The sequence below is a fragment of the Ursus arctos genome, unplaced genomic scaffold (genome assembly GCF_023065955.2).
Source record: "Ursus arctos isolate Adak ecotype North America unplaced genomic scaffold, UrsArc2.0 scaffold_25, whole genome shotgun sequence".
NCBI classification, from domain to species: Eukaryota; Metazoa; Chordata; class Mammalia; order Carnivora; family Ursidae; genus Ursus; species Ursus arctos.
In genome coordinates, this window is record NW_026622930.1 from 654,496 (window position 1) to 679,673 (window position 25,178).

The 25,178-nt window shown below is 64.5% G+C and overlaps 2 gene segments (V, D, J or C); both read left to right on the forward strand.

Annotated features, from left to right (window-relative positions):
- Positions 1-25,178, forward strand: part of LOC130544844 (Ig alpha-1 chain C region-like) — a 137,909-nt gene that overhangs the window by 415 nt on the left and 112,316 nt on the right.
- Positions 384-13,022, forward strand: LOC113249536 (immunoglobulin heavy constant mu-like). The segment is given in 7 exon segments: positions 384-484; positions 8,568-8,885; positions 8,966-9,304; positions 9,565-9,882; positions 9,985-10,317; positions 12,584-12,699; positions 12,784-13,022. Coding segments are annotated over 6 exon segments (1,359 nt in total).

Sequence of the window (25,178 nt, forward strand, 5' to 3'; positions counted from 1 at the left end):
GGTATGTCTGGGGGCAGGGGAGCCCGCGGTCTGCTCTGCACACTCAGGTGCCAAGGTGTGGACGCTGCGGGGGCCAGGAGGGTCTGTGTCAGAGCAGAAGCAGGGCTGTGTCTCTGTGCGATGCTTTTGGTTACTGGGGCCAGGGGACCCTGGTCACCGTGTCCTCAGGTAAGACTGGCCCCTCTGTCCCATCCCTGGGGCAGAAGTTTCCCGAAACTCCCCGGTCTCTGCGGGGCCGTCTGGGGAGCCCAGCGGGCTGCTTCTGAGGCTGTGAGGTCCTCGCCCTGTGAGGCCTCTCTGTGGGGAGCGGGCGCTGCCAGAGTGGGCTCTGTGTCCGGGGCTCGCAGCCCTGAGGACTGAGGGCGTCGGCCGTGGCCGGGCTGCTGGGCAGCCGTGAGGTTTTTGTACGCCCCGTAACGGGGCCCTTGGCAATGTGATAACTTTGAATACTGGGGCCAGGGGACCCTGGTCACCGTCTCCTCAGGTGAGTCCTCACAGCCCTGCTCTCCTCTCTCTCTCCGGGGCTTTTTGCTGCATTTGGGGGAAAAAATGAGGGTGTCTGGGTCTGAGATCTGGAAGGACTGGGGGCAGCCCGGGGCTCGGGAAGGGGCTGGCAGCCAGCGGCTCCCTCCCCTCCTGGCTCTCAGCCACCCTTGCCTCCTGGGGCCGTCCCGTCGGCCCCACCGGGTGGGGTTTGAGGTCCAAGGCCTTAGCCGGACCCAACTTCTTGTCCGGGGTCCCCACACAGTTGTCACATTGTGACAACTGGTTCGCCTACTGGGGCCAGGGGACCCTGGTCACCGTCTCCTCAGGTGGGTCCTCACAGCCTCCCCAGGCTGGCTGCACTTGGAGGGGGTCAGGCTGTTGGGGTTTCTGGAGGCCAGGGAGGCGGGCAGAGACAGGGGCCTGGAGGTCGCCCTGAGGACGGCTGTACTCAGGGACAAGGCAGCTCTTTGGCTGGTCCAGCCACACAGTCCAGGCCTTCTCGGCCGCCGCCGCGACTGTGGGAGAGCAGCCGGTGGCATCAGGCTCTCCAGGGCCGTGGCCGTTGGGGTGGACTGGACTTTGGAATCCCTGTTAGGGGCTGTTGGCTTGCAGTCAGGCCGCCCAGGCAGGCCGCGGTCTGGCTTCCACAGGGTCTCAGGGGCAGTGGGGGTGACTTGGATGATCGGCGTCCGTGTGGCCCGGAGACCGTGCAGACTCTGAGTCGGGGCAATGCCGGGCCGGGCCCAGGGGTTTTGGTGGGGTGCGGATGGCGATTTCACCACTGTGATTATTACGGTATGGACTACTGGGGCCAGGGGACCTCAGTCACCGTGTCGTCAGGTAAGAGCGGCCCTGCCAGGGCCTTTATTTTCTGCTCCTTTCCTGGGGTTTTCTGAGCATCGATGGAGGGTCCTTGGGACATGCCCCCAGGGGCAGGCTGGCCGGGAGGGGACGAGGGCCGGGTGCCTTCGGGACTTTGGAGCCTCTCGGTTTCCTGATGTCTTCCTAAAACTAGAGTAATGCCTGCATACCCCGTGGAGTAACTGAGCCCCTGCAGAGGGGCCTGGAGGCCAGGCGGGCCACGTGTGGGCCAGGACCCCCGCGGCCACAGGGCCGAGCGGCTGTGGTTGGTGCCACCCGGGTCTTAGAGCCCTGGTGTCGGCTGAGGAGTGTGCAGGGCTAGCTGTGTTTGCAGAGCGAGCAGGACACCACAGCTGGAGTGTGGGGTGAAAGACTGTCCTCAGAATGAGGGCTGATGCTCTGTGCTGGACTGTTGACGATTCTTGGTCAGGAACGGAGCCACCCGGGCGAGGAGGGACACGGAGTCCTGCTGCCCGGACGGCGGGTCTGGGGGCCAGGGAGCTGGGCTGGGGCAGCCAGCGTCTCAGGGAGAGGCGGCTGCTCGTCCTAAGTGCACGCTTCCTAAACTCCGAAGGACAGGGCGTCTTTGAAGGGCTCCTGAGAAAAAGAGTTCACAAAACTGTGACTTTGCCATGTTGAGATTTTCAAGGATATTAGACTTTTTTAATTGTATCAGGCAATTAACAACCCAGAATCACGTCTTTCTGGAGTCAAACAAGAAGTAGGGCCGCGGTGCTGTCGCCCCCCTGCCGGAGCGGTTTTGATGTTGATAAGTTAGGGTTATTTTTGTATTTAATTCAGCGGTTCTGCAAGTGCTGAGTTAGCTGAGGCGCGGCGAGGGGCCAGGCTGCAGGTGGCAGGCTGCAGGTCACGCGGGCTGTCTATTTTAGGGAGCCAGAAAACACACTTGGCAAATTTATAGTTTGTGGCTAGCAGAAGTGGTTTTCGGGTGGTTTTGCCCAGCCCTGCGAGGCTGAACACAGCCGCCCTGCAAAACAACACCTGTGTGATTTGCATTTCTAAAATAAGGCCAAGACACTGCAGGAGCCCGCCGCTTCCTTCTTTAGCTGAGTTTAATTTTTCGGTCTTAGCTCACCAACATCTCAATTACGCTCATTTCCAAAATGAGATGTTTAAGAAATTAAACTGGTGTTAGGGACAGTTTACGATGCGTCCGTGTAAGGTTTGTCTAATTTGTTGTCCCTGCAAATGGTTGTTGACCTCAAAGCACCCTCCGGTGCCCCCACGCACGGTTCTTGCAATCACTGCGTTCGCAGTATTTTAAGCGAGACGATTTTCTCTTTGTGATGAAGAGGCGCTTAGATATTCTGATAACATGGCCTTCCCGTCCGCATGCTTGCAGACCACTTTTCAAGCATTCCTGTTGGGACAAATTTTAGGTGAAACCTGAGTGATTGTCCTGAATGAGTTCAGTGAAGCGTGTTGCTTGTTGGACTAAGAGGAAATCCAGTCAGGTCTCGAATCAGAAAGGAGCTCTGCCGGGCTCCCGCGCTGACGGAGCCCCAGTGGAGTGTCTGCCCGGCGCCCCCGGCCCCCCGTGGCTGGGGGTCCCCCGGGGCCCGCCGTGGCTGGGGGCAGCAGTCGTGGCTTCCGCCACCAGGCCAACCGGCTATGCAGCAGCCAGCCGATTTTAATGGATTTGGAGGAATTCTTCAAAGACCCCCACGGTGACCAGGGAGCAGAGCTGGTAAGAGAGAACTTTGTATTTGGTGTTTTGGTTTCTGCGTGGTGAGGACTCGGTCTTTAACGACTGCTCCGTGAAACAAGGAGATTTATCTGTATAAGTGCCTGAGCGACCGTCGTCTTGGTCCCTCCCATGTAACTTTCTCTAAGGATGTTTCAAGGACACAGATGGAAGGGCTGCCCTGTGGCTTCTTAGCTATCCATCCGAGGGCGCAGACGCTCTGGCATACGCAGGGCGCCACTTACGCTGTGTTCTGGTGGTAAATGCAGCTTTGGGAGCGAGGTCGTTACTGTGCGTTTGAAAGTTGCCTACTGCCTTGTAAAAGAGCTTTATGATAAAGAGCAGAATGAGAAGTGCAAACTCAGATAAGTTACATTTTTGGTCATATTTAATGATGATTTCTGTTTGGAGGGAATTTAGCTAAAGTCGGGGGCCTACTTTAGACCCAGAAGGCAGGAGTTCCGCTACGGGCAAGTGCCAGGAGGGGGAAGGACAAGAGGGGAGAGCCCTGGGCACTGCAATCTCAGCCGAGAAGCAGCGCTGCAAAGACGTGGCCTTGTCCCGCTGATGACAGCAAACACTCAATCGTTGTAAAATGTCCTGATGAATTTTAACTGGCCAGGAAGTATTTTACCCAGGACGCTGAGGTGGGAACGATTGATAATGCTTGGGCACCAAGAGCCAGCTCAGACTGAGGCCATGACAAAATAGGGGTCCCAGTGGAGAAATCCACAAGGACACACAAGGATGTAAAAGGCAGGGGTTAGCACCAGAAGGAACTGACCCGGAGCCAGGCCTGTCTACACAGGGTTCCTGGATACTATGGCTTTAGCTTGAAGGCAAGGAGGTCCGGTGGTCTCAAACTTTCTAGTGAGTCTCAGGACCGGGCTCTCGGGACTGACTCTACAGTACTACACTGCGCTGCCCAAAGCAGTCCTCACCTGAGCGGGACCAAACCATTTTGAACTGGCACTTCTGCGCTGAACCGGGCTGAGCCGGGCTGAGCTGGGCTGGGCTGGGCTGGGCTGGGCTGAGCTGCACTGAGCTGAGCTGAACCAGGCTGGCTGAGCTGGGCTGGGCTGGGCTGGGCTGAGCTGGGCTGAGCTGGGCTGAGATGGGCTGAGCTGAACCGGGCTGGGTGAGCTGGGCTGAGCTGGGCTGGGCTGAGCTGAGCTGAACCGGGCTGGGTGAGCTGGGCTGAGCTGGGCTGAGCTGAGCTGAGCTGAACCGGGCTGGGTGAGCTGGGCTGAGCTGGGCTGAGCTGAGCTGAGCTGGACCGGGCTGGGTGAGCTGGGCTGAGCTGGGCTGGGCTGAGCTGGGCTGGGCTGAGCTGAGCTGAGCTAAGCTGAACCAGGATGGGTGAGCTGGGCTGAGCTGGGCTGAGCTGAGCTGAGCTGGACCGGGCTGGGTGAGCTGGGCTGAGCTGGGCTGGGCTGAGCTGGGCTGGGCTGAGCTGAGCTGAGCTAAGCTGAACCGGGATGGGTGAGCTGGGCTGAGCTGGGCTGGGCTGAGCTGGGCTGAGCTGAGCTGAGCTGAACCGGGCTGGGTGAGCTGGGCTGAGCTGGGCTGAGCTGGGCTGAGCTGAGCTGAGCTGAACCGGGCTGGGTGAGCTGGGCTGAGCTGGGCTGGGCTGAGCTGGGCTGGGCTGAGCTGAGCTGAACCGGGCTTGGTGAGCTGGGCTGAGCTGGGTGAGCTGGGCTGAGCTGGGCTGGGCTGAGCTGAGCTAGGCTGAGCTGAGCTGAGCTGAACCGGGATGGGTGAGCTGGGCTGGGCTGGGCTGGTCTGGGCTGAGCTGGACTGAGCTGAGCTGAACCGGGCTGGGTGAGCTGAACCGGACTCGGTGAGCTGAGCTGAGCTGGGCTGAGATGGGCTGAGCTGAACCGGGCTGGGTGAGCTGGGCTGAGCTGAGCTGAGCTAGGCTGAGATGGGCTGAGCTGAACCGGGCTGGGTGAGCTGGGCTGAGCTGAGCTGAGCTGGGCTGAGATGGGCTGAGCTGAACCGGGCTGGGTGAGCTGGGCTGAGCTGAGCTGAGCTGGGCTGAGCTGGGCTGGGCTGAGCTGGGCTGAGCTGGGCTGAGCTGGGCTGAGCTGGGCTGGGCTGAGCTGGGCTGAGCTGGGCTGAGCTGAGCTGAACCGGGCTGGGTGAGCTGGGCTGAGCTGGGCTGAGCTGAGCTGAGCTGAACCGGGCTGGGTGAGCTGGGCTGAGCTGGGCTGGGCTGGGCTGAGCTGAGCTGGGCTGAGATGGGCTGAGCTGAACCGGGCTGGGTGAGCTGGGCTGAGCTGAGCTGAGCTGGGCTGAGCTGGGCTGGGCTGAGCTGGGCTGAGCTGGGCTGAGCTGGGCTGGGCTGAGCTGGGCTGAGCTGGGCTGAGCTGGGCTGAGCTGAGCTGAACCGGGCTGGGTGAGCTGGGCTGAGCTGGGCTGAGCTGAGCTGAACCGGGCTGGGTGAGCTGGGCTGAGCTGGGCTGGGCTGAGCTGAGCTGGGCTGAGCTGAGCTGAGCTGAACCGGGCTGGGTGAGCTGGGCTGAGCTGGGCTGGGCTGAGCTGAGCTGGACTGAGCTGAGCTGAGCTGAACCGGGCTGGGTGAGCTGGGCTGAGCTGGGCTGGGCTGAGCTGGGCTGGGCTGAGCTGAGCTGGGCTGAGCTGAGCTGAGCTGAACCGGGCTGGGTGAGCTGGGCTGAGCTGGGCTGAGCTGAGCTGAACCGGGCTGGGTGAGCTGGGCTGAGCTGGGCTGGGCTGAGCTGGGCTGGGCTGAGCTGAGCTGAGCTAAGCTGAACCGGGATGGGTGAGCTGGGCTGAGCTGGGCTGGGCTGAGCTGGGCTGAGCTGAGCTGAGCTGAACCGGGCTTGGTGAGCTGGGCTGAGCTGGGTGAGCTGGGCTGAGCTGGGCTGGGCTGAGCTGAGCTAGGCTGAGCTGAGCTGAGCTGAACCGGGCTGGGTGAGCTGGGCTGAGCTGGGCTGGGCTGAGCTGAGCTGGGCTGAACCAGGATGGGTGAGCTGGGCTGAGCTGGGCTGGGCTGAGCTGAGCTGGGCTGAGCTGGGCTGAGCTGAACCGGGCTGGGTGAGCTGGGCTGAGCTGAACCGGGCTGGGTGAGCTGAGCTGAGCTGAACCGGGCTGGGTGAGCTGGGCTGAGCTGAGCTGAGCTGAACCGGGCTGGGTGAGCTGGGCTGAGCTGGGCTGAGCTGGGCTGGGCTGAGCTGGGCTGAGCTGAGCTGAGCTGAGCTGAACCGGGATGGGTGAGCTGGGCTGAGCTGGGCTGGGCTGAGCTGGGCTGAGCTGAGCTGAGCTGGGCTGAGCTAAGCTGAGCTGAACCGGGCTGGGTGAGCTGGGCTGAGCTGGGCTGAGCTGGGCTGGGCTGAGGTGAACTGAGCTGAGCTGGGCTGACCTGAACTGGGATGGGTGAGCTGGGCTGAGCTGGGCTGGGCTGAGCTGGGCTGAGCTGGGCTGGGCTGAGCTAAGCTGAGCTGAACCGGGCTGGGTGAGCTGGGCTGAGCTGGGCTGAGCTGAGCTGGGCTGACCTGAACCGGGATGGGTGAGCTGGGCTGAGCTGGGCTGGGCTGGGCTGAGCTGGGCTGAGCTGACCTGAGCTGAGCTGAACCGGGCTGGGTGAGCTGGGCTGAGCTGGGCTGAGCTGAGCTGGGCTGAGCTGGGCTGGGCTGAGCTGGGCTGAGCTGAACCGGACTGGGTGAGCTGGGCTGAGCTGGGCTGGGCTGAGCTGGGCTGAGCTGGGCTGAGCTGGGCTGGGCTGAGCTGGGCTGAGCTGAACCGGGCTGGGTGAGCTGGGCTGAGCTGGGCTTTGCTGAACCGGGCTGGGTGAACTGAGCTGAGCTGGGCTGAGATGGGCTGAGCTGAGATGGGCTGAGCTGGGCTGAGCTGAGCTGGGCTGAGCTGGGCTGGGCTGAGCTGACCTGGACTGAGCTAAGCTGAGCTGAACCGGGCTGGGTGAGCTGGGCTGAGCTGAGCTGAGCTGAGCTGAGCTGAACCAGGATGGGTGAGCTGGGCTGAGCTGGACTGAGCTGAGCTGGGCTGAGCTGAGCTGAGCTGAGCTGAACCAGGATGGGTGAGCTGGGCTGAGCTGGGCTGGGCTGAGCTGGGCTGAGCTGAACCAGGCTGGGTGAGCTGGGCTGAGCTGGGCTTAGCTGAACCGGGCTGGGTGAACTGAGCTGAGCTGGGCTGAGATGGGCTGAGCTGGGCTGAGCTGAGCTGAGCTGAGCTGGGCTGAGCTGAACCAGGCTGGGTGAGCTGGGCTGAGCTGGGCTGGGCTGGGCTGAGATGGGCTGAGATGACCTGAGCTGGGCTAAGCTGAACTGGGCTGGGTAAGCTGAGCTGAGCTGAGCTGGGCTGACCTGAACTGGGCTGGGTGAGCTGAGCTGAGCTTAGCTGGGCTGAGCTGAGCTGAACTGGGCTGAGATGGGCTGAGATGGGCTGAGCTGGGCTGAGCTGAACCGGGCTGGGTGAGCTGGGCTGAGCTGGGCTGGGCTGAGCTGGGCTGAGCTGAGCTGAGCTGAGCTGAACCGGGCTGGGCTGAGCTGAGCTGAACTGGGCTGGGTGAGCTGAGCTGAGCTGGGCTGAGCTGAGCTGAACTGGGCTGAGCTGGGCTGAGCTGAGCTGGGCTGGGCTGAGCTGGGCTGAGCTGGGCTAAGCTGAACTGGGCTGGGTGAGCTGAGCTGAGCTGGGCTGAGATGGGCTGAGCTGAGCTGGGCTGAGCTGAACTGGGCTGGGTGAGCTGAGCTGAGCTGAGCTGAGCTGAGCTGAACTGGGCTGGGTGAGCTGACCTGAGCTGGGGTGAGCTGAGCTGGGCTGGGCTGAATTGGACTCATTAGCCAGGGTCACTGAGCTGGCCCAGCAGACATGGACTGGATAAGCTGGCTTGGCTCAGAGGAGTTTGATGTCCTAGTGTGGGCTAGATTCATTTGCATTGGGCCATTTAGTTCTTGTTGGGCTGAGCTGGCCTTGCTGGACTGTCCTGACTAACACTGGTCTGACCTCAATGACCTGGTTGTGCTAAGGATGGGCGAAGGGGAGTCTGCATGGTCCGACTCTTCACATACACCCCTCCGCTGACCCCAGACACACTGGCCAGGGCTGGGGGCTGGCTGGGGGCTCCTCTTCTTGCCGTCAAGCTGTGTCACAGATGGCTCATGGGGCTTGTGGCTGAGCGTAGCGGCCTGGCTCCCATGTCTCAAAGGGAAGGCAGCAGTGGCTGAGGCCAAGCCATCCTGAGCTGGGAGCCAGGGTAGCAGACTGCTCGAGGACAAGGCAGAGGCCACGTCTTCCCCCCAACTTCCCAGCATTCCAGAGCTGGGCTTCTGCAGCAGGGTGGGGGCTGCCGTGCCTCCCCTTCCTGGCTGGATTCGGCCTCAGCCAGCCACCGACTGTTGGTCCAGGCTGGGGAGGACAAGAGGCCAGCCGTTGTGGCAGTGGGGTGAGGGAGCCATAGGGCTGGCTCTGGCCCGCCTGGAGGAACATGGGAAGAAGAGCCCTTCTCACTCATCTCCTGTCCCTCTCTGGTTCTCAGAGAACCCGTCCCCTCCAAACCTCTTCCCCCTCATCACCTGTGAGAGCTTCCAGTCCGATGAGACCCTGGTGGCCATGGGCTGCCTGGCCCGGGACTTCCTGCCCAGCTCCATCACCTTCTCCTGGAACTACCAGAACACCAGTGAGGTCGGCAACCGGGACATCAAGAACTTCCCTTCGGTTCTGAGAGAGGGCAAGTATGTGGCTACCTCTCAGGTGTTCCTGCCCTCCGTGGACGTCCTCCAAGGCTCCGATGAGTACCTCACGTGCAAGGTCAAGCACTCCAATGGTGAAAAGTCAGTGAAAGTGCCCATCTTAGGTGAGAGCCGGGCCCTCCTACCCGTGGCCAGGTGGGCAGGGTGGGGCCAGGTGGGCTGACGCCTTGTCCCTTCCCTGCAGTGCCTGCAGAGCTGCCCCCCAACGTGACTGTCTTCATTCCACCCCGCGACGCCTTCTCTGGCAACGGCCAGCGCACGTCCCAGCTCGTCTGCCAGGCCAAGGGTTTCAGCCCCCAGCAGATCTCCGTGTCCTGGCTTCGTGATGGAAAGCGGCTCGAGTCTGGCATCGACACCGGCAGGGTGGAGGCCGATGACAAGGTGTCCGGGGTTGTGACCTACAAGGTCCTCAGCATGCTGACCATCACCGAGAGCGCCTGGCTCAGCCAGAGCGTGTTCACCTGCCAAGTGGAGCACAACGGGGTTGTCTCTGAGAAGAACGTGTCCTCCATGTGCACCCCCAGTGAGTGGTCTGGCCCCTCATGCAGCCCCTCATGGGATCCCTCACATGCACAGCTGTCCACTCAGGCCCACCACTCCCTGAGCCTTGGCTTCCTGGAGCGGCCAAGGGCAGGGAGGTGGGGGCCCAGCATTCCCCTCCAGTGGGGCCTCGGGGCTCAGGAAGGCTCTCTGTGAAGTCAGTCTATGTTCTTTGGGGAAAATCTCCACCTTTGCCTGCTTCGCATCCAGCCGGTCACTGACATAAATTCTCTCTTGATCCAGATTCACCTGTCAGCATCAGCATCTTCACCATCCCCCCCTCCTTTGCCAGCATCTTCCTCACCAAGTCGGCCAAGCTGTCCTGCCTGGTCACAGACCTGGCCACCTATGACAGCCTGACCATCTCCTGGACCCGCCAGAATGGCGAGCCTCTGAAAACCCACACCAACATCTCCGAGAGCCACCCCAACATCACCTTCAGCGCCATGGGGGAGGCCACCGTCTGTGTGGAGGACTGGGAGTCGGGGGAGAAGTTCACCTGCACAGTGACCCACACAGATCTGCCCTCACCGCTGAAGAAGACCATCTCCAGGCCCAAGGGTAGGGACCGGCTCCTCCGCGGCCCAGGCCTCTCCCACGGCCGCTGGAAGTCCCTCCCCACCGGGCCCCGGCCTGAGTTCACCACTGTCTTTCCTCCCACAGAGGTCGCCAAGCACATGCCATCTGTGTACGTCCTGCCGCCAAGCCGGGAGCAGCTGAGCTTGCGGGAGTCGGCCTCGGTCACCTGCCTGGTGAAGGGCTTCTCACCCCCAGACGTGTTCGTGCAGTGGCTGCAGAAGGGGCAACCCATGTCCCCCGACAGCTACGTGACCAGCGCCCCGACGCCCGAGCCCCAAGCCCCCGGCCTCTACTTTGTCCACAGCACCCTGACCGTGAGCGAGGAGGACTGGAGTGCCGGGGAGACCTACACCTGTGTTGTAGGCCACGAGGCCCTGCCCCACATGGTGACCGAGAGGAGTGTGGACAAGTCCACCGGTAAACCCACCCTGTACAACGTGTCCCTGGTCTTGTCTGACACGGCCAGCACCTGCTACTGACCACGGGGCCGCCCCCTCCGGTGGATCCCACAGCCCCTGGCTGATCGCTGTGTGTGCTTGTGTGCAAACTACCCTTGTCAATGGGGTGGCATGTGGCATTTATCAAAATTAGAAATAAAAACATCCATTCAAACGATGCTCGTCCTGAGTAAGCCATGCTCTCGCCTGCTGGGGCCATGGCTGTGCTGTCTGCACCCCCAGACCACCCTCCCTGCCCCCACCCAGCCTCTGGACGTCCCTGTGCTCCTTGCAGACCGAGTCCATGCTCACCACTCCTGTAATTCCTCCCACAGCCACCTGACTGTGCAAGACATACTCACACGTGTGCACACACGTGATGTAGACAGATGCACCTGCATGTAGACACAGACACACACAGAGATGCATGCGTAGGGACACACATGTGTGCGTGCACACCCACACACACGGACACGTACAGCCACGTGCACACGTGGACACGCATGCACAGTCACAGACACACACGCATGGACACACGTGTACACGCACACCCACACACACGGACACGTACAGACACATGCACACGTGGACACACACGCACACAGTCACAGACACACACGCATGGACACACGTGTACACGCACACCCACACACATGGACACGTACAGACACGTGCACACGTGGACACGCATGCACACAGTCACAGACACACAGGCATGGACACACGTGTACACGCACACCCACACACACGGACACGGACAGACACATGCACACAGTCACAGACACACACGCAGACACACGTGTACACGCACACCCACACACACGGACACGGACAGACACATGCACACGTGGACACACACGCACACAGTCACAGACACACACGCAGACACACGTGTACACGCACACCCACACACACGGACACGGACAGACACATGCACACAGTCACAGACAGACGGACACATACACGCACGTACACACACGCAGGTGCCAGCCCTCGCACACTGTGGTCCCTCTGGCAGGAACTGCTGCCCTGTCCGGCCGTGTCACTTTCTGCAGGGCTTCGTGCCCAAGCTCTGCTTGTCCCTCTGTCTCAGCTTGGAGGTCTGGACTCTGACCTTGGCCACCACTCCCGGGTCTGGGGCCAAGGAAAACCCCTGCCCGTGCCCAGGCTCTTGAAGGCAGCAGAACCCCAGCGCCCATAGGTGAACAGGGCCTGGCCTGTCCTGACACGCAGGCGTGCCTGGACATCGGCCCCAGAGGCAGGGAGGCTCTTACTTGCAGGGGTAGGCTGCAGAGCGCCTGATCTGAGTGGAGAGCCCCAGAGAACACCTAGCCCTGGAAATGGCGGGAAACGAGGTCCCCAGGAGCAGGAGTGAGGGAGTACAGAGCCCGGTGGGCAGAGAGGGGCAGGGGCTTGAGTGGGATCTCCTCTGCCAACAGCCATAGGCAGCACAGCCCCCTCCAGGCTGCCTCCGAGACCCTCTCTGCATACCAGGCCCTTAGGAGCCTGAGCTTGAGATGCCCCAAAGGGCCCAGTTATGCAGGGGCTGCTGACCCCACTGAATGTCTTCAGCCTGTCTACCCCAGTGTCACCCTCCTTGGAGCCTCAGGGTTCTATCTGACCCCTTAGCCCCAGAGAACTGGCAGGGCAGACAGCCAGCTAGGGCCCCACATGGGCTCTCACGTGTGCCACGCACTCTGAGACGGAGAGGCAAGGAGGGCCCCCGTGGCCCAGACACATGCCAGCCCCCCGCTGCCATCTTCGCTGGCCTCAGTGGCCAGGGGCACACCCACCCCCAGTCCACAGCTGGCAGAAGGCCCTGCTCCCTGCTTCTCTCCCGGGCGGCCCTGGCTGTATGGCCCCTGCCACCAGGAGCCCTCGGGACACCGTGAGCCGCCCCAACCCGGCCATACCCCTGTGTCTGTGTCGCTCTGCCACCCCACAGCAACTCCACGAGGTGCTCGGGGTCACCCCCTGCTCTGCTTTGGCCACGTCCTGCCTCGCCCTGACCCGCCGCCTCGGGCTGCCGAGGCCCAGCTAATGCTTGGCTCAGACCCTTCCCGACTGAGCCCGGGGCCCTCGACCCGCAAGGCAGTGCCTGTGGGGCTGGGGAGCCACGTGCATCCTCTCCCACTGCCCCCACCCGCCTGGCCCTCCTGGGGCAGCACAGCCGAGACCCGAGGGCGGGCCTGGGGCTGGGCCTTGCTGGAGCGCGGCCTGACCCCTCTGTGCTGTGTTCCCTGCAGAGGGGGAGGTGGGTGCCGAGGAGGAAGGCTTCGAGAACCTGAACACCATGGCGTCCACCTTCATCGTCCTCTTCCTCCTCAGCGTCTTCTATAGTACCACGGTCACGCTGTTCAAGGTAGCGGCGGGGCTGCCGCGGGAGGGGGAGGCGCGTGCAGCACCGGGCAGTGGGAAAGGAGCTCACGCAGTATGTCGTCTGCAGGTGAAATGACCGGCCCGCGAAGGACATCAGAGGCCCGGGACCTGGAGCCCAGGGGGCAGCTCGCGGAGCCCGTCCACTTGTCCTCGGACTTTTCCCACGTCGCCCCCTCCCCCTTCCAGCTCGAAGACTCAGCCGAGTGCCGGGCCGTGTGTGGAGCCCACAGGCCCGAGTCCACTCCGAGCATTGCTTTGCAATGGACACGTGTGTCGCCTTCAAATAAACGTGTATATTTGATCTTACGAAATGCTCCCTTGTGCAGGTTTTTGTCCCAAAGTGCACTCCTCGTGTGCTGTGTGTGTGTCGAGGGCCCGTGGGAAAGGGAGTTCCGTCTGCACACAGGCCTGCCAGGGGACACTCTGGGGAAGGGGGCCCTGCAGTGGGTCCCAGGGTCTCGGGCATGTCCCGTCTGCTGAAGGACGACGGCCAAGCAGGACGCAGGCCCAGGCCTGATCTCCCACACATGGCGGGAACCAGGAGCCAGGCTTGGGGCTCGGGGGGTTTGTGTGTGACCCGCGGGGCCTCCGCCGATGGGTCCCCGCACCATGCGTGGCCCCCGTCTCCATCCCCAGCCCGCCTGGCTGCCCCACGGGCTTGTCCCACCCTTTGCGGTGTCGGGGGTGGGACTGAAGAGCGGCAGGAGCACAGGGCGCGCACCCCGCCGTCGGACTAATCCCTGACTGGTGTGTGGACAGGAGCAGCAGTTTCTGCTGAACCGGTGAGGAGAGTACCTGCCAGGGAGAGGCGCGGGGGCACGGCACTGCGCGCCCACGTCTCTGCGCTCGAAGGGCAGGCGGTGCCAGGCCCAGGACCTCGGAGGAGGCAGAGCGCAGCCAAGGGCCTGTGGGACCGTGTCGGGGGCTCGCTGGCCTCCATGCAGATGGCCAGGGTGGCCCACGGGCCGTGGAGCCGTGGCAGCGAGGGTCTGGGAGGGGCGGGTGGGGAGGAGGCAGAGAGGGGAGGTGCAGACCTGCACACCTGAGGGGTCGGGGAGGCAACGGCGAGCATGGCTGTGAGCCGGCCGCTCGAGGGTCCCGGGACATCTGCGCCCCGTGGACGCTCCAGGTGGGCACTTCGCGGCTCTGGCTTCGTCTTGGTTACGTGGACCCCACCCCGGCCCAGCGCCACAGCTGAGGGGGGCCCCAAGCGGGGATGCCCCTGCACTGCGTTTGTGCACCAGGACCCCCGACGGGGGGCGCACATAACAGAAACTCAGTCGTCTGGAAGTCAGGTGTCAGATGGGGGTGTCGGCAGGGCCGGCTCCCCGGGCCCGGGAGGGAGCACGTGCTGCAGGAGGGGCTGCCACCGTCCTCGGCTTGTAGGTGCGTCTCTGCTGTCTGCCTTCCCGCACACATGGTGTCGTCCCCGTGTGTGCGCGTGTCCAGATCCCCTTCGATGAGGGTGTCCATCATGTGGGATTAGGGTCTCAGTCTCCATGACCCTGTTCCCAAACAAGGCCCCGTTCTGCGGTGCTGGGGCGACGGGACGTGAGTACGCACACCGGGGCTCATAATTCAAGCCGTCGCAGTCCACCCTCTGGCCCCCGACGTTCACGTCCTGCTCCCGTGCCAGAGTCCTGAAGTCACCCCATGTTCGAGATCTCACCCAAATACCAGCTGAGTCAGCGAGAGGAGGGACAGGAGTGCGACCGACCGCGGGGCACAGGTCTGTCCGCCTCCAGACCTCCAGACACGGAGCCGGGGCAGGTGCGGGGTGGACCGTGCGGGCCAGCAGGGAGCGATCCGAAGGAAGACAGGCCAGGTCCAGCAGGGCTCCCCACCCGATGATAAGGCTCCGGAAGAATCCACTTCAGCTCCACGCTCTGTCTGCAGAGCCAGGTGCAGCAGGCCCACCCTCCGAGCCCCACCACGGGGCAGCGGCGCCCTGAGGCCTGGGTCCTCTGCGCCCTCCGCGTCCACGACGCTGTCCTGAACGCCAGCCTTCCTCCACGTCCCTCAGGCAGGCACCTCTGTGCTCCCGTAGAACTCCCAGAAACCCTGTCGGCCTCCCCTACAGTCCATGGGCAAGACGGCCCTGCGCGGACCTTTCCCGGGGAACCACGTGGCTGCTGCCAGCTCCTCCCAGACACTTGATGGGACCACACGCGTGACCCCCCAGCGGGAGGAGGACTGGCCAGACCCCAGCCCCGCGTCCAGGGCGGCAGAGACCTTCCCGAAGCGTCTAGTTCTGGCTCCCGTGTGCCGCCTCCTCCTGCATTCCCCAGGAGCAGCGAGCGTAGGCCGGGCCCTCTGCACTGTGCGTGGACAGCTCCTCAGCCAAGTGCCCACGCCCGGCCCTTGCAGGCCTGCTCCACACCAAGCACAGCGGCACCGTCTCCGTGGCGCCGTCTCCGTGGCGCCGTCTCCGTGGCACCGTCTCCGTGGCGCCGTCTCCGTGGCGCCGTCTCCGTGGTGCAGTCTCTGTGGCACTGTCTCCGTGGCGCCGTCTCTGTGGCACTGTCTCCGTGGCGCCGTCTCCGTGGTGCAGTCTCTGTGGCACTGTCTCCGTGGCACCATCTCCGTGGCACCGTCTCCGTGGCGCCGTCTCCATGGCGCCGTCTCCGTGGCGCCGTCTCCGTGGTGCAGTCTCTGTGGCACTGTCTCCGTGGCGCCATCTCTGTGGCACTGTCTCTGTGGCGCCGTCTCCGTGGTGCAGTCTCTGTGGCACTGTCTCCGTGGCACCATCTCCGTGGCACCGTCTCCGTGGCGCCGTCTCCATGGCGCCGTCTCCGTGGTGCAGTCTCTGTGGCACTGTCTCCGTGGCGCCGTCTCTGTGGCACTGTCTCCGTGGCGCCGTCTCTGTGGCACTGTCTCTGTGGCACTGTCTCCGTGGCGCTGTCTCTGTGGCACTGTCTCCATGGCGCCGTCTCCGTGGTGCAGTCTCTGTGGCACTGTCTCCGTGGCACCATCTCCGTGGCGCCGTCTCTGTGGCGGCACCCGAGCTCTCCCAGATGAGAGACGCTGTCTGCCCGGCTCTCCCTCCATTCTGAGTCCTCACGAGGGTCACCTTTCACATCCACACTTCTGCCAACAGTCTTCAGGACAGTCTGCCTTTTCCTGACATGCCCCTCGAGGCGCCACTTCTGCCAGCCAGCCGGCTCCAAGGCCACGTCTGTATTTCTAGCTGTTGGTTGCAGCAAACTCCACTTCTGGTTCCAAAACCTGCTTTTGTTTCCTGCGGGCGGCTGGAATGACAGACACTACTTGTGCCCGTTCTGGGGGCCGAGAGCCCAAAATCAGGCTATGGGGTTAGACTCCCTGGGTCCCGTACCTCCACACCCTGGTGGCTGCCGGTTGTGGGCTACCCGTGCCTCCCTGGCTTGTCGCCTATCCCTCCAAACCCCCTCATCCGCCCATGGTGCGTGTGCTGTGCGTCCCCTTTCGTAAGGACCAGGCACAGGGGGTTTGGAGCCCACCCTCCGGCAGTATGACCTCTCTGAATCATTAATTCACCCACTAGGACCTTATCTTCAAATGAGGTCACGTTCTGCGGAGCAGGGGTTAGGACACAATTGGGCCCGCAACCCACCCACGCCCGGCATCTGCCCCATGGTGTGGTGTGGGAGTCCTGGCAGGGCGCGAGGGAATGCCGGGGATGCTATGTAGGGGCCCCTGGGACGTGGGTGGGAGATAGTCCTGTTGGGAAAGCCCAGGAAAAGGTAGGGGCAGGCTGGCCGGGTACTTGGGAGAGTAGAGAGGTGGGTCCTGCCCCAGGGACCCATGGAGTGGGCGGCTGGAGAATGGGCATGTCTGGTCCTCTCTGAGCAAAGGCAGCATGGTGTCTGGGGGGCTTGGCACGGGACAGGGGCCACAGACTACGGCGGCAGAGCTGTCAGGGAAACAGGCAGGGACCCCCGCTCACTCGGCCACTCTTGGCCAGCCATGTCCCCAGGAAGAGGACAAGGGGACTGCAGCCAGCCCACTAGGGAGCCTCATTCAGGGACCTGCCACCTCTGGACCCAGTGTCCATGAGTGACAGCCCATGGGCCCAGAGCACCGCAGGGCGACCTGCGCCCCACCCCAGGGCATGGTCGAAGGCCTTCTGTGAAGACAAAGCACTCATGGGCCTGGACCCCAAGTAGCAGAGGCCTTGGGGCCAGGCACTGGGGAGGGCAGCGTCTGATCCCGCCCACTCCTCAGGGAAACACACGGAAGTCCAGCCACGAGGCCCCTCTGCAGGCATAGGGGTCCCAGGCCTCCTGCAGGTTGGCCGAGGGCCAGCATTTGGAGGCCTGGGGGGGGGGGGGACATGGCCCCAGGCCCATCACCAGGGTGTACCTTGAATTGGGGTCTAGGCAACACGGGCTCTACAGTGGGGGAAGCACCCGTTACTGGATTCGAAGGACAGGAGGAGCTACGGGCCACACCTGAGCCCCCTCCCCCACCACCCTGAACCTCCAGGGCCCCCAGCTTCACAACCCCTGTCTGTCTTCCAGACCCCGTAACCCCGCTGGATCTATTTCCCTTGGTCTCGAGATGTGAAGCCCCACAGGAAGACAACCACGTAGTCCTGGCCTGCTTGGCAAAGGGACCCTCCCTGAAGTCCGTGCAGATCACCTTGAAGTTGGAGGGGCAGGACCAGATCCAAGAGACCAAACTGATCGTCCTGGACAGAAGACACACTCAGCTGTCCTTACTGGTCACCCCCCAGGAGCCAGGCCCGTACCACTGCAACGCCGTCAGCTGGAGCCCCAGCTACCACATGGAGAAGCCCATCCAGTGGCCAGGTGGGCGGCCCCCGGACCCCCGAGGATGGCCTGCAGGGTCTCCCGCACCTGCCACCCAGAGGACGAGGACGAGGCCGGCACCCGGGCCCCTCAAATCCTGTCCCCACAGACCCTGTGCCCAGCGTGCAAGAGAGTCTGTGGCGGAACGTGAGGCCTCCCATGGCCCTGTCCCCACCTCTGCACCCTGCAGCCCACTCGGCCCTCCCTCCTGCCGTCCCCAGGTCCTCCTGGCCGCCGAGCAGCCTCCCCCTGGTGCACACACCGTCTGACCCTCCCCCACCACTCTCCCTCCGATTTCAGAGTCCCGGAAAGTGAAGACCTCCCTGTCGACTCGCAGGCCATCCCTGTCAGAGGAGCCCACCAACACCCTCAGCACTGCCAGGGTCCCAGGTGAGGAGCCCCCACCCCAGCGTGCCCCCTCCTGCCTTCCCGTCCCTTAGGCTGACTCCTTCAGGCAGCCCTCTGTGACTTCTCTGGGTCAGGACTGGCAGGCACTGAGGCGGGGTCTACGGAGCCCTGACCACACAGTAGGCCCTGTGCTGGGCACAAGCAGATGCCCCCTCAGGCCCCTTGTGAACAGGAGACCCCCCACCAGACACCCTGCAGAGAGTACAGCGGACAGGGGCGGGGCCACAGACCAGCACTGGACTCACCTGGCCCAGTGGACAGGGCTCAGACGTGAGTCTGTCCCAGAGCCTCGTGTGAGGACATGTGGCCGACGTGGCCAGCAGGACGGGACTTGGCCTATGACCCTTACAGAGCTGTAGCATGTCACCCTAAGGCTCAGGAGCCGTGACAGTGGACCCAGGGGTCCCTGCAGCAGGACCCCCTCTCAGTGAGCTGCCCCTCCACCCGGCTGCCTCTCCGAGGGTCACAGCTGCCCTGCCTGGCCCTCGGGGAAGGGTCCAGGGCTCACTCCTCCAAGTGGGGCAGCAAGCCATGTTTGCAAAGAAGGGAAGCCCCAGCGCCAACCCTCTGGGGCATCGGTGTGGCCCACACGAGGGGCAGAAACTGTGGTCTGTGTGGCCCCTCCGTGGGCCCTCCACAGCCCGCCCCACCCGTGACGACCCCATCTCTGAATACTGCCAGTTCCCTGGCTCAGCACAGCCCGGTCAGACCCAAAGGGATGGGACATCAAGGAGAGGTCAGTCCTCCAGGCAAGGATGCAGAATGCCACCCTGACCTGGGGCAGGGGTACGTGCCAGACCCCGTCCATGGGGAGCCCGGCTGACGGGGACCCCGGCCCTGGCAGAGCTCCGGGGACTCGCTGCAGGCAGGCCGGGAGGGCCTCCACGGGAAGATGACCTCCGTGGGGCAGACAGCTGTGCTGGCCCCATGAGCCCAGCCCTCCCAACAGGCCAGCACTCTCCACCTGGGAAGGCCACACGGCCCGTAGCCCAGAGCCTGTTTCCTACAAGCTGGGGATGGTCTTTGCAGTTTTAGTGGGATGGGGGGTGGGGGAGGGTGGAGACACAGGGGCCCCATGTGACTGCAAAACCTAAATATTTACCGTCTGACCCTTAACAGAACAAACTTTCAGGCCCCTAGTCAGTCCCAAACCTAAGGCCTGATAACTTACTGGCCATTCTCGCTCTAACTGTAGGGGTGAGTGTGGCATGGTGACCACTCAGGAGCCCTGAGGAAGGGCCAGCAGCAGGTGCGGATACGTCTCCGGACCCCAGAGAGCAGGAAGGCTGAGGGGCCCAGGGAGACCATGGCCCCGACTACGAGTCCCGCTGGTCTCACGCCCTCTTCCCCTGCAGTGCCCTCCACCAGCCACACCCAGACGCAAGCCGCGGAGCCAGGAAGCCCAGGGGATGCCATGCGCAGAGGCCAGTTCCTTGGGACGCAGAGCCAGGGAAGAAGGGGAAGAATGGCCTGGGGGGACCCTGGGGAAATCCCAGCCTGCAACCCAGCCCCCAGCCCGGCAGTGGGAGGCCAGGAAGCAACAAAGGGGGGGGGGGTCTGCACTGGGGAGCCAGCGAGCCTGGGCCTGGCACTGCCCCCAGGCACCGAGGTCCCCCGCTGACCACTGACCCAGGGCACTCCCCTCTGCAGACTGCTGGAACCACACCCACCCTCCCAGCCTCTACGTGCTGCGCCCTCCCCTGCGGGGGCCGTGGCTCCAGGGAGAGGCCTCCTTCACCTGCCTGGCCGTGGGGGATGACCTGCAGGAGGCCCGCCTGTCCTGGGAGGTGGCCGGGGCGCCCCCCAGCGGGGCCGTGGAGGAGGGGTCGCTGGAGGAGCACGTCAATGGCTCCCAGAGCCTGAGCAGCCGTCTGTCCTTGCCCGTGTCGCTGTGGGCCTCGGGGGCCAGAATCGCCTGCGCGCTGAGCCGCCCCAGCAGGCCCCCCCAGCTGGCGTCCGCAGTGCCTAGAGAGCACGGTAAGCCGCTCCCAGGCCCGGGGACAGGGAGGCTGCCCGCCCCCACACACGCACCCCCACCCAGCTTCGCCCAGGCCTCGGGTGGCCCCAGCATGACAGGGCTTGTCCCCGCAGCTGCCACGGCGCCCAGCAGCCTCGCCGTCCGCATCCTGACCGTGCCCCCCGCGGCCTCCTGGCTCCTGTGTGAGGTGTCTGGCTTCTCGCCCCCCGACATCCTCCTCACCTGGCTCAGGGGCCACGCGGAGGTGGACGCCACAGGGTTTGCCACTGCATCGCCCATGCCCCAGCCTGGGAACACCACGTTCCAGACCTGGAGTGTCCTGCGTGTCCTCGCGGCCCAGGGCCCTCTCCTGGCCACCTACACGTGCGTGGTCAGGCACGACGCCTCCCGGAAGGTGCTCAACGCCAGCTGGAGCCTGGACACGGGTGAGTCACACACAGACGCGAGGGCGTCCCCCCCCCCGGCCTCCGCGAGCACAGGCTGGGGGGAGGGGCAGCCCCCAGGAGCCAAACGGCCCCAGGGCTGTGCCACCGGCCTGCTCGGTGTCTGCCGGGCGTCTGCAGTGGGCTGTGGATGCCCTGACACCGGCCCCCCGAACCCTGTCTGCACACCGCACGCTGGACTAGGAGGGCTGGGAGGTGCTGTCTCCCCCGCCAGGCCCCAAAGAGCAACCATCTCCCCCCAAGACATGCCGCACTGCTGGGCTCGGAACGGGCCTCCCCTGGTGAGGGGGTCGTCCCAGACCCTACCCTCCAGGGACGTCTGACCCTCCCCGAGCCCCAGGAGGCCCGGTGGTCGGGGAGAGCAGTCAGCACCTCGGAGCCAGGCACACCCAGAAGGGGAGCTGCTCCCGGTGCCGGGGATCTGACCAGCACACGCCCACAACAGCCCCTGACTGCAGGCCGCCGAGGGGGGAGCGGGTGGGCCCTCCGGGGTGGGAGCTCATGGTGGAGGGTTAGAGCTAACTCTCCCCTCCGAGGCCCTTGTTAGACCCCCTTGCCAGCCCATCGGGGAGCAGCACCCTGATAGAGCCCCCTCCCGGCCCAGCAAGGCCCTGGTGGGACAGTGCTGGACACCTTAGGCCGAGCAGGCCGCAGGACACCTCCCTCCTCCCGCTTATGGAGAGGCAGCAGGTGGTCCGGGCGCCAGACTGCCCTCGGGAGCTGGGGGAAGATGCCCAGTGGAGGCCATGGCAGCAATGTGGGGGCCATGCGGGGAGGCGGGTCGGGCTCCTTGGCTCGGACGCCCCGCCAACAGCCCACATCCTGCCATGAGCATCCGTCCACAATGGAGCAGATACCCAAACAGCGCTGACCCCACCACCTCCTCCCACCGGCTCGGCAGTGGGGGCATCCCGGTGGGCAGCAGCCTGAAGGGGTCCCCGAGCCCACCTGCCTCTACCCCAGCGTGCCTCCCCCGAAGTTCGGCGCGGGGCCAGCCCTGTCTGCCCACCTAGGCTGGGACCCCTTGTCCTCAGCCCAACTTCCAGGCATTGCACCCTTTCCCTCTGGATGCCACCTGCCCTGGGCCGCCTGTCACGGTTCATGGCCCCCGGGTATGTTCTCCAGCCCCCACAGTAGTCTCCTGGCCCTGCTTCTCCTCCCTCCCCTGGACTCCCTGAGGGCCAGGTCCACACTGACGCTCCTCCTGGCTCCACTCTCCTACACCCAGCTGCCCCGAGGCACAGACCCAGGCTCTCCAAGGTCTGATGTCACAGGTGAGGCCAGACCAGCCCCCGGGCAGACCCAGACCCAGGCTGGACACTGATCTTCCCTCATGCACGGAGCCCCGGCTACAGGCTCCAGGTGTGGGTGCACGTGCGCACCTGGGTCACCGAGCACACACCCGTGCCCAGCATGGGAGAGGCCAGACAGCCCAGGGGGCAGGGCTCAGCTCGAATGAGGCGTCCCGGCTCTTGCGCTCCCTTCCCCTGGGCCGTGGCTTCTATGCCTCTGGTTGCCATGGGTCCTGGGCCAGGCCTCTCCCAGTTTCCGCACACGGCCAAGCCTCCCCAGGGCCCAGCACTGCCCTCACCCTATGCCTGCAGCTGTGCGTCCCTCCCCAACCGTGGACTTGGAGCCTCCAGGGCCCAAACACACCAATCTTACTGCAGGGACAGAAGTACACCCACTTGCCAGGGTCACACACTCAGAAGGTGCAGGGGGCCTAGCCTGACCCCCAGGGCCCCCTGGGAGCAGATGGGGAGAGAGCCCTCCTCCAGGCAGGCCAAGCCCTCACCAGCCCACTAAGGGCTGGGCCTTGCAGACAGGCCTGCTCAGGGAGGCAGCTGGGGCCCTGCCCATGTCTCCTGGACCCCTCCTCCAGCCAGGAGGGCAACCTCAACCTCGCGGAATGAGCCCGTGCTCCGCGCTCAGCGAGGCCTCAGCCGCTTCCTCTCTGCGGCCCAGCACCCTCATCCTTGTACTGCGGCTGTGCTCTGCTTCTTCTGGGGTCCTGCTTGCTCTCCCCGCAGGACCCCCGGGCTCCCCCGTCCTGCACCCACAGGCCTGTCCTGCCTCTCAGCCTAGCACAGCTCCCCTGTTCCTAAGCAGGGTGGCGCCGTGGCACACTCAGCACAGGCCCGGCACGCGGGCAGCCACGATGCTGGGGACGCTTGTGCTCCGCGTTGTCGCTGGAAAATAACACATCCCCCTCCTCCTGACCCGGTCCTGCTCCACAGCTCGCGTGAGGAGGTCCCACAGACAGAAGCCTGGGGCTCTCCAGCACCCAGACACCTCCAGCCCTTCTGCTTCTCTGCCAGCCCCTCCCGGGCCCTCCGCAGCTAATCACAGTGCCCGCTGCTGGCCTCCTGCTGTGAGGCTTCCCACAGCCCAGCCTCGCTCAACAGCAGAGGGAATTCCGAGCCTGCCATCACGATGCAGGAGATGAGGAAGGACAGCCAGGCCGCAGGGACAGACGGGCAACACCACGTACACCCTACAAACGTGCTTCCTTAGTTAAAGCCACTAAAGATGGGGACACACAGAGGTCCAGCTGACCTGGCTCCTAGAAAGAGAACATTGTCGGCCACCTTACCCCACCCTGCCCACGGGGGACAGAGGGACGTGAACTCTACCCTGGGCACGGGGGACAGAGGGACGCGAGCCCCACTCTGCGCACGGGGGACAGAGGGACGCGAGCCCCACCCTGCGCACGGGGGACAGAGGGACGCGAGCCCCACCCTAGGCACGGGGGACAGAGGGACGCGAGCTCTACCCTGCGCACGGGGGACAGAGGGACGCGAGCCCCACCCTGGGCATGGGGGTCAGAGGGACGCGAGCTCTACCCTGCGCACGGGGGACAGAGGGACGCGAGCCCCACCCTGGGCACGGGGAACAGAGGGACGCGAGCCACACCCTGGGCATGGGGGTCAGAGGGACGCGAGCCCCACCCTGGGCACGGGGGACAGAGGGACGCGAGCCCTACCCTGTGCACGGGGGACAGAGGGACGCGAGCCCCACCCTGGGCACGGGGAACAGAGGGACGCGAGCCACACCCTGGGCATGGGGGTCAGAGGGACGCGAGCTCTACCCTGCGCACGGGGGACAGAGGGACGCGAGCCCCACCCTGGGCACGGGGGACAGAGGGACGCGAGCCCCACCCTGGGCATGGGGGTCAGAGGGACGCGAGCTCTACCCTGCGCACGGGGGACAGAGGGACGCGAGCCCCACCCTGGGCACGGGGGACAGAGGGACACGAGCCCCACCCTGGGCATGGGGGTCAGAGGTGTGGGCATCCAGGGAGGAGAGACGCATGAGGGAATCAGTCAAGGCTTTAGCGTCCGCACGTGCTGACATGAGGAGTGGGTGGAGGGATGAACCCAATGGCATCTTCTCTGCCACTGACTGCCCCACACAGGACCTTTGCTCCGTGTCCACAGCAGGGGGCCGAGCTGGGTCAGATCTCCCGTCCTGCGTGGTGTTTACACCATAAAGCCCCCATGGAGGGAGGGTCCTGACCCCACCCCAGACACGAGTGGAAGCCACTTCCTGCCAGCCCGACTGGCTCGAGTCCTGGTTAGACCGGCCCCGTATAGGGCTTCTCCAGGCTGTGCGCCACGGACTGCCCGCTGGTGTGTGCTGCCACGCGGAGTGGAGGCTGCCAAGGAGGCATGTCCCCCACCCTCCCCTGTCCTCTGTCAAGCCCTCTCCACTGCAGGGCTCGGCTGCTGCCCCCGTGGGGGACCGGAACGCCCGGCCTTCCCTGGACGACGCTCTGTCCACGGGCGACCATTGTCACATTTGGCTGAGCCTCAGCTGTTCCCCACTACCTTCCACCTGCCTGGAACAGGCTTTCCCGAATTATCTGGAGCGAGGACGGTTGCCTTCCTGAACGTGTCGTGTCCACCACGGAGCGATACCTTCCAGAGAACAGTCGGGCGTAGTCACTAGAAAAATGAAATGAACGGAACGCAGACGTGCCCGTCTTGTTACTAGACCCGCAGACTGCTCCAGTTGGCAAGGCCACACGGTCTCCACGCTTGCTTCCTGCGCCCATGACACGGCACGCGGGTCCTGGGCCACACCGCCCCAGACCCAGCGTCGGCAGCCCTGGTCAAGCCCAGAGCGGAGCCTCAGAAAATGCGTGTAGGGGAACAGCCAGGAGCACGTCCGCTGGCGATGGTTCCGTCAGGACTTCCTGCCAGGGGAGGGAGTGTGCCGGCTGGACCCATCCCCAAGGCTCCCGTGCAGTGGATGCTTGGACGTGCTAGGCCCTTGCTTCAAGGCCCTGGGGGGCTCCCTGTTGCTCTGAAGGACCCCAAACAGCCCCGGCTCCCCTTCCGAGCTCCCCACTCCAGCTACACGGGGCCCCTCTGCCCTCCTGGCGTCAGGCTGCGTCCCAGAGCATGGCGCTCCTTCCGCGTAGAGTGCTGTCCCCGGTCCGTCTGGCCCCGCTCATCACAGCAGCCGCTCCTGACGGGGGCTTCCACCGCGGCCTGGCAGGGTCCCCGTGTGTCCACACCTGCTGGGTGCCACCCATCTCCCACCCACACTCGTCACGGGGATGTGCTGACTTATGTGGCAGCCTGCTGGGTGGCAGTCCGTCTGCGCCGCTCGGCGATGCTGGGCCCGCCTGGCTCCACGGAGCCCCGGTGTCAGGGGGAGGGGTGGCAGGGAGAAAGTTCACAGACACGCGTCAGGGGGGGCGCTATGTCAGGAGAGGGGCGCCCAGAGCCGCCGCCTGTCCCTGGGCAGCCCGCCGTGGGCAGGCTGAACCTTCTCACTGGGGCCCTTGCTCCCCAGGTCTGGCCGTGGCCCCCCCAGCCCCCCAGAGCCACGATGAGAG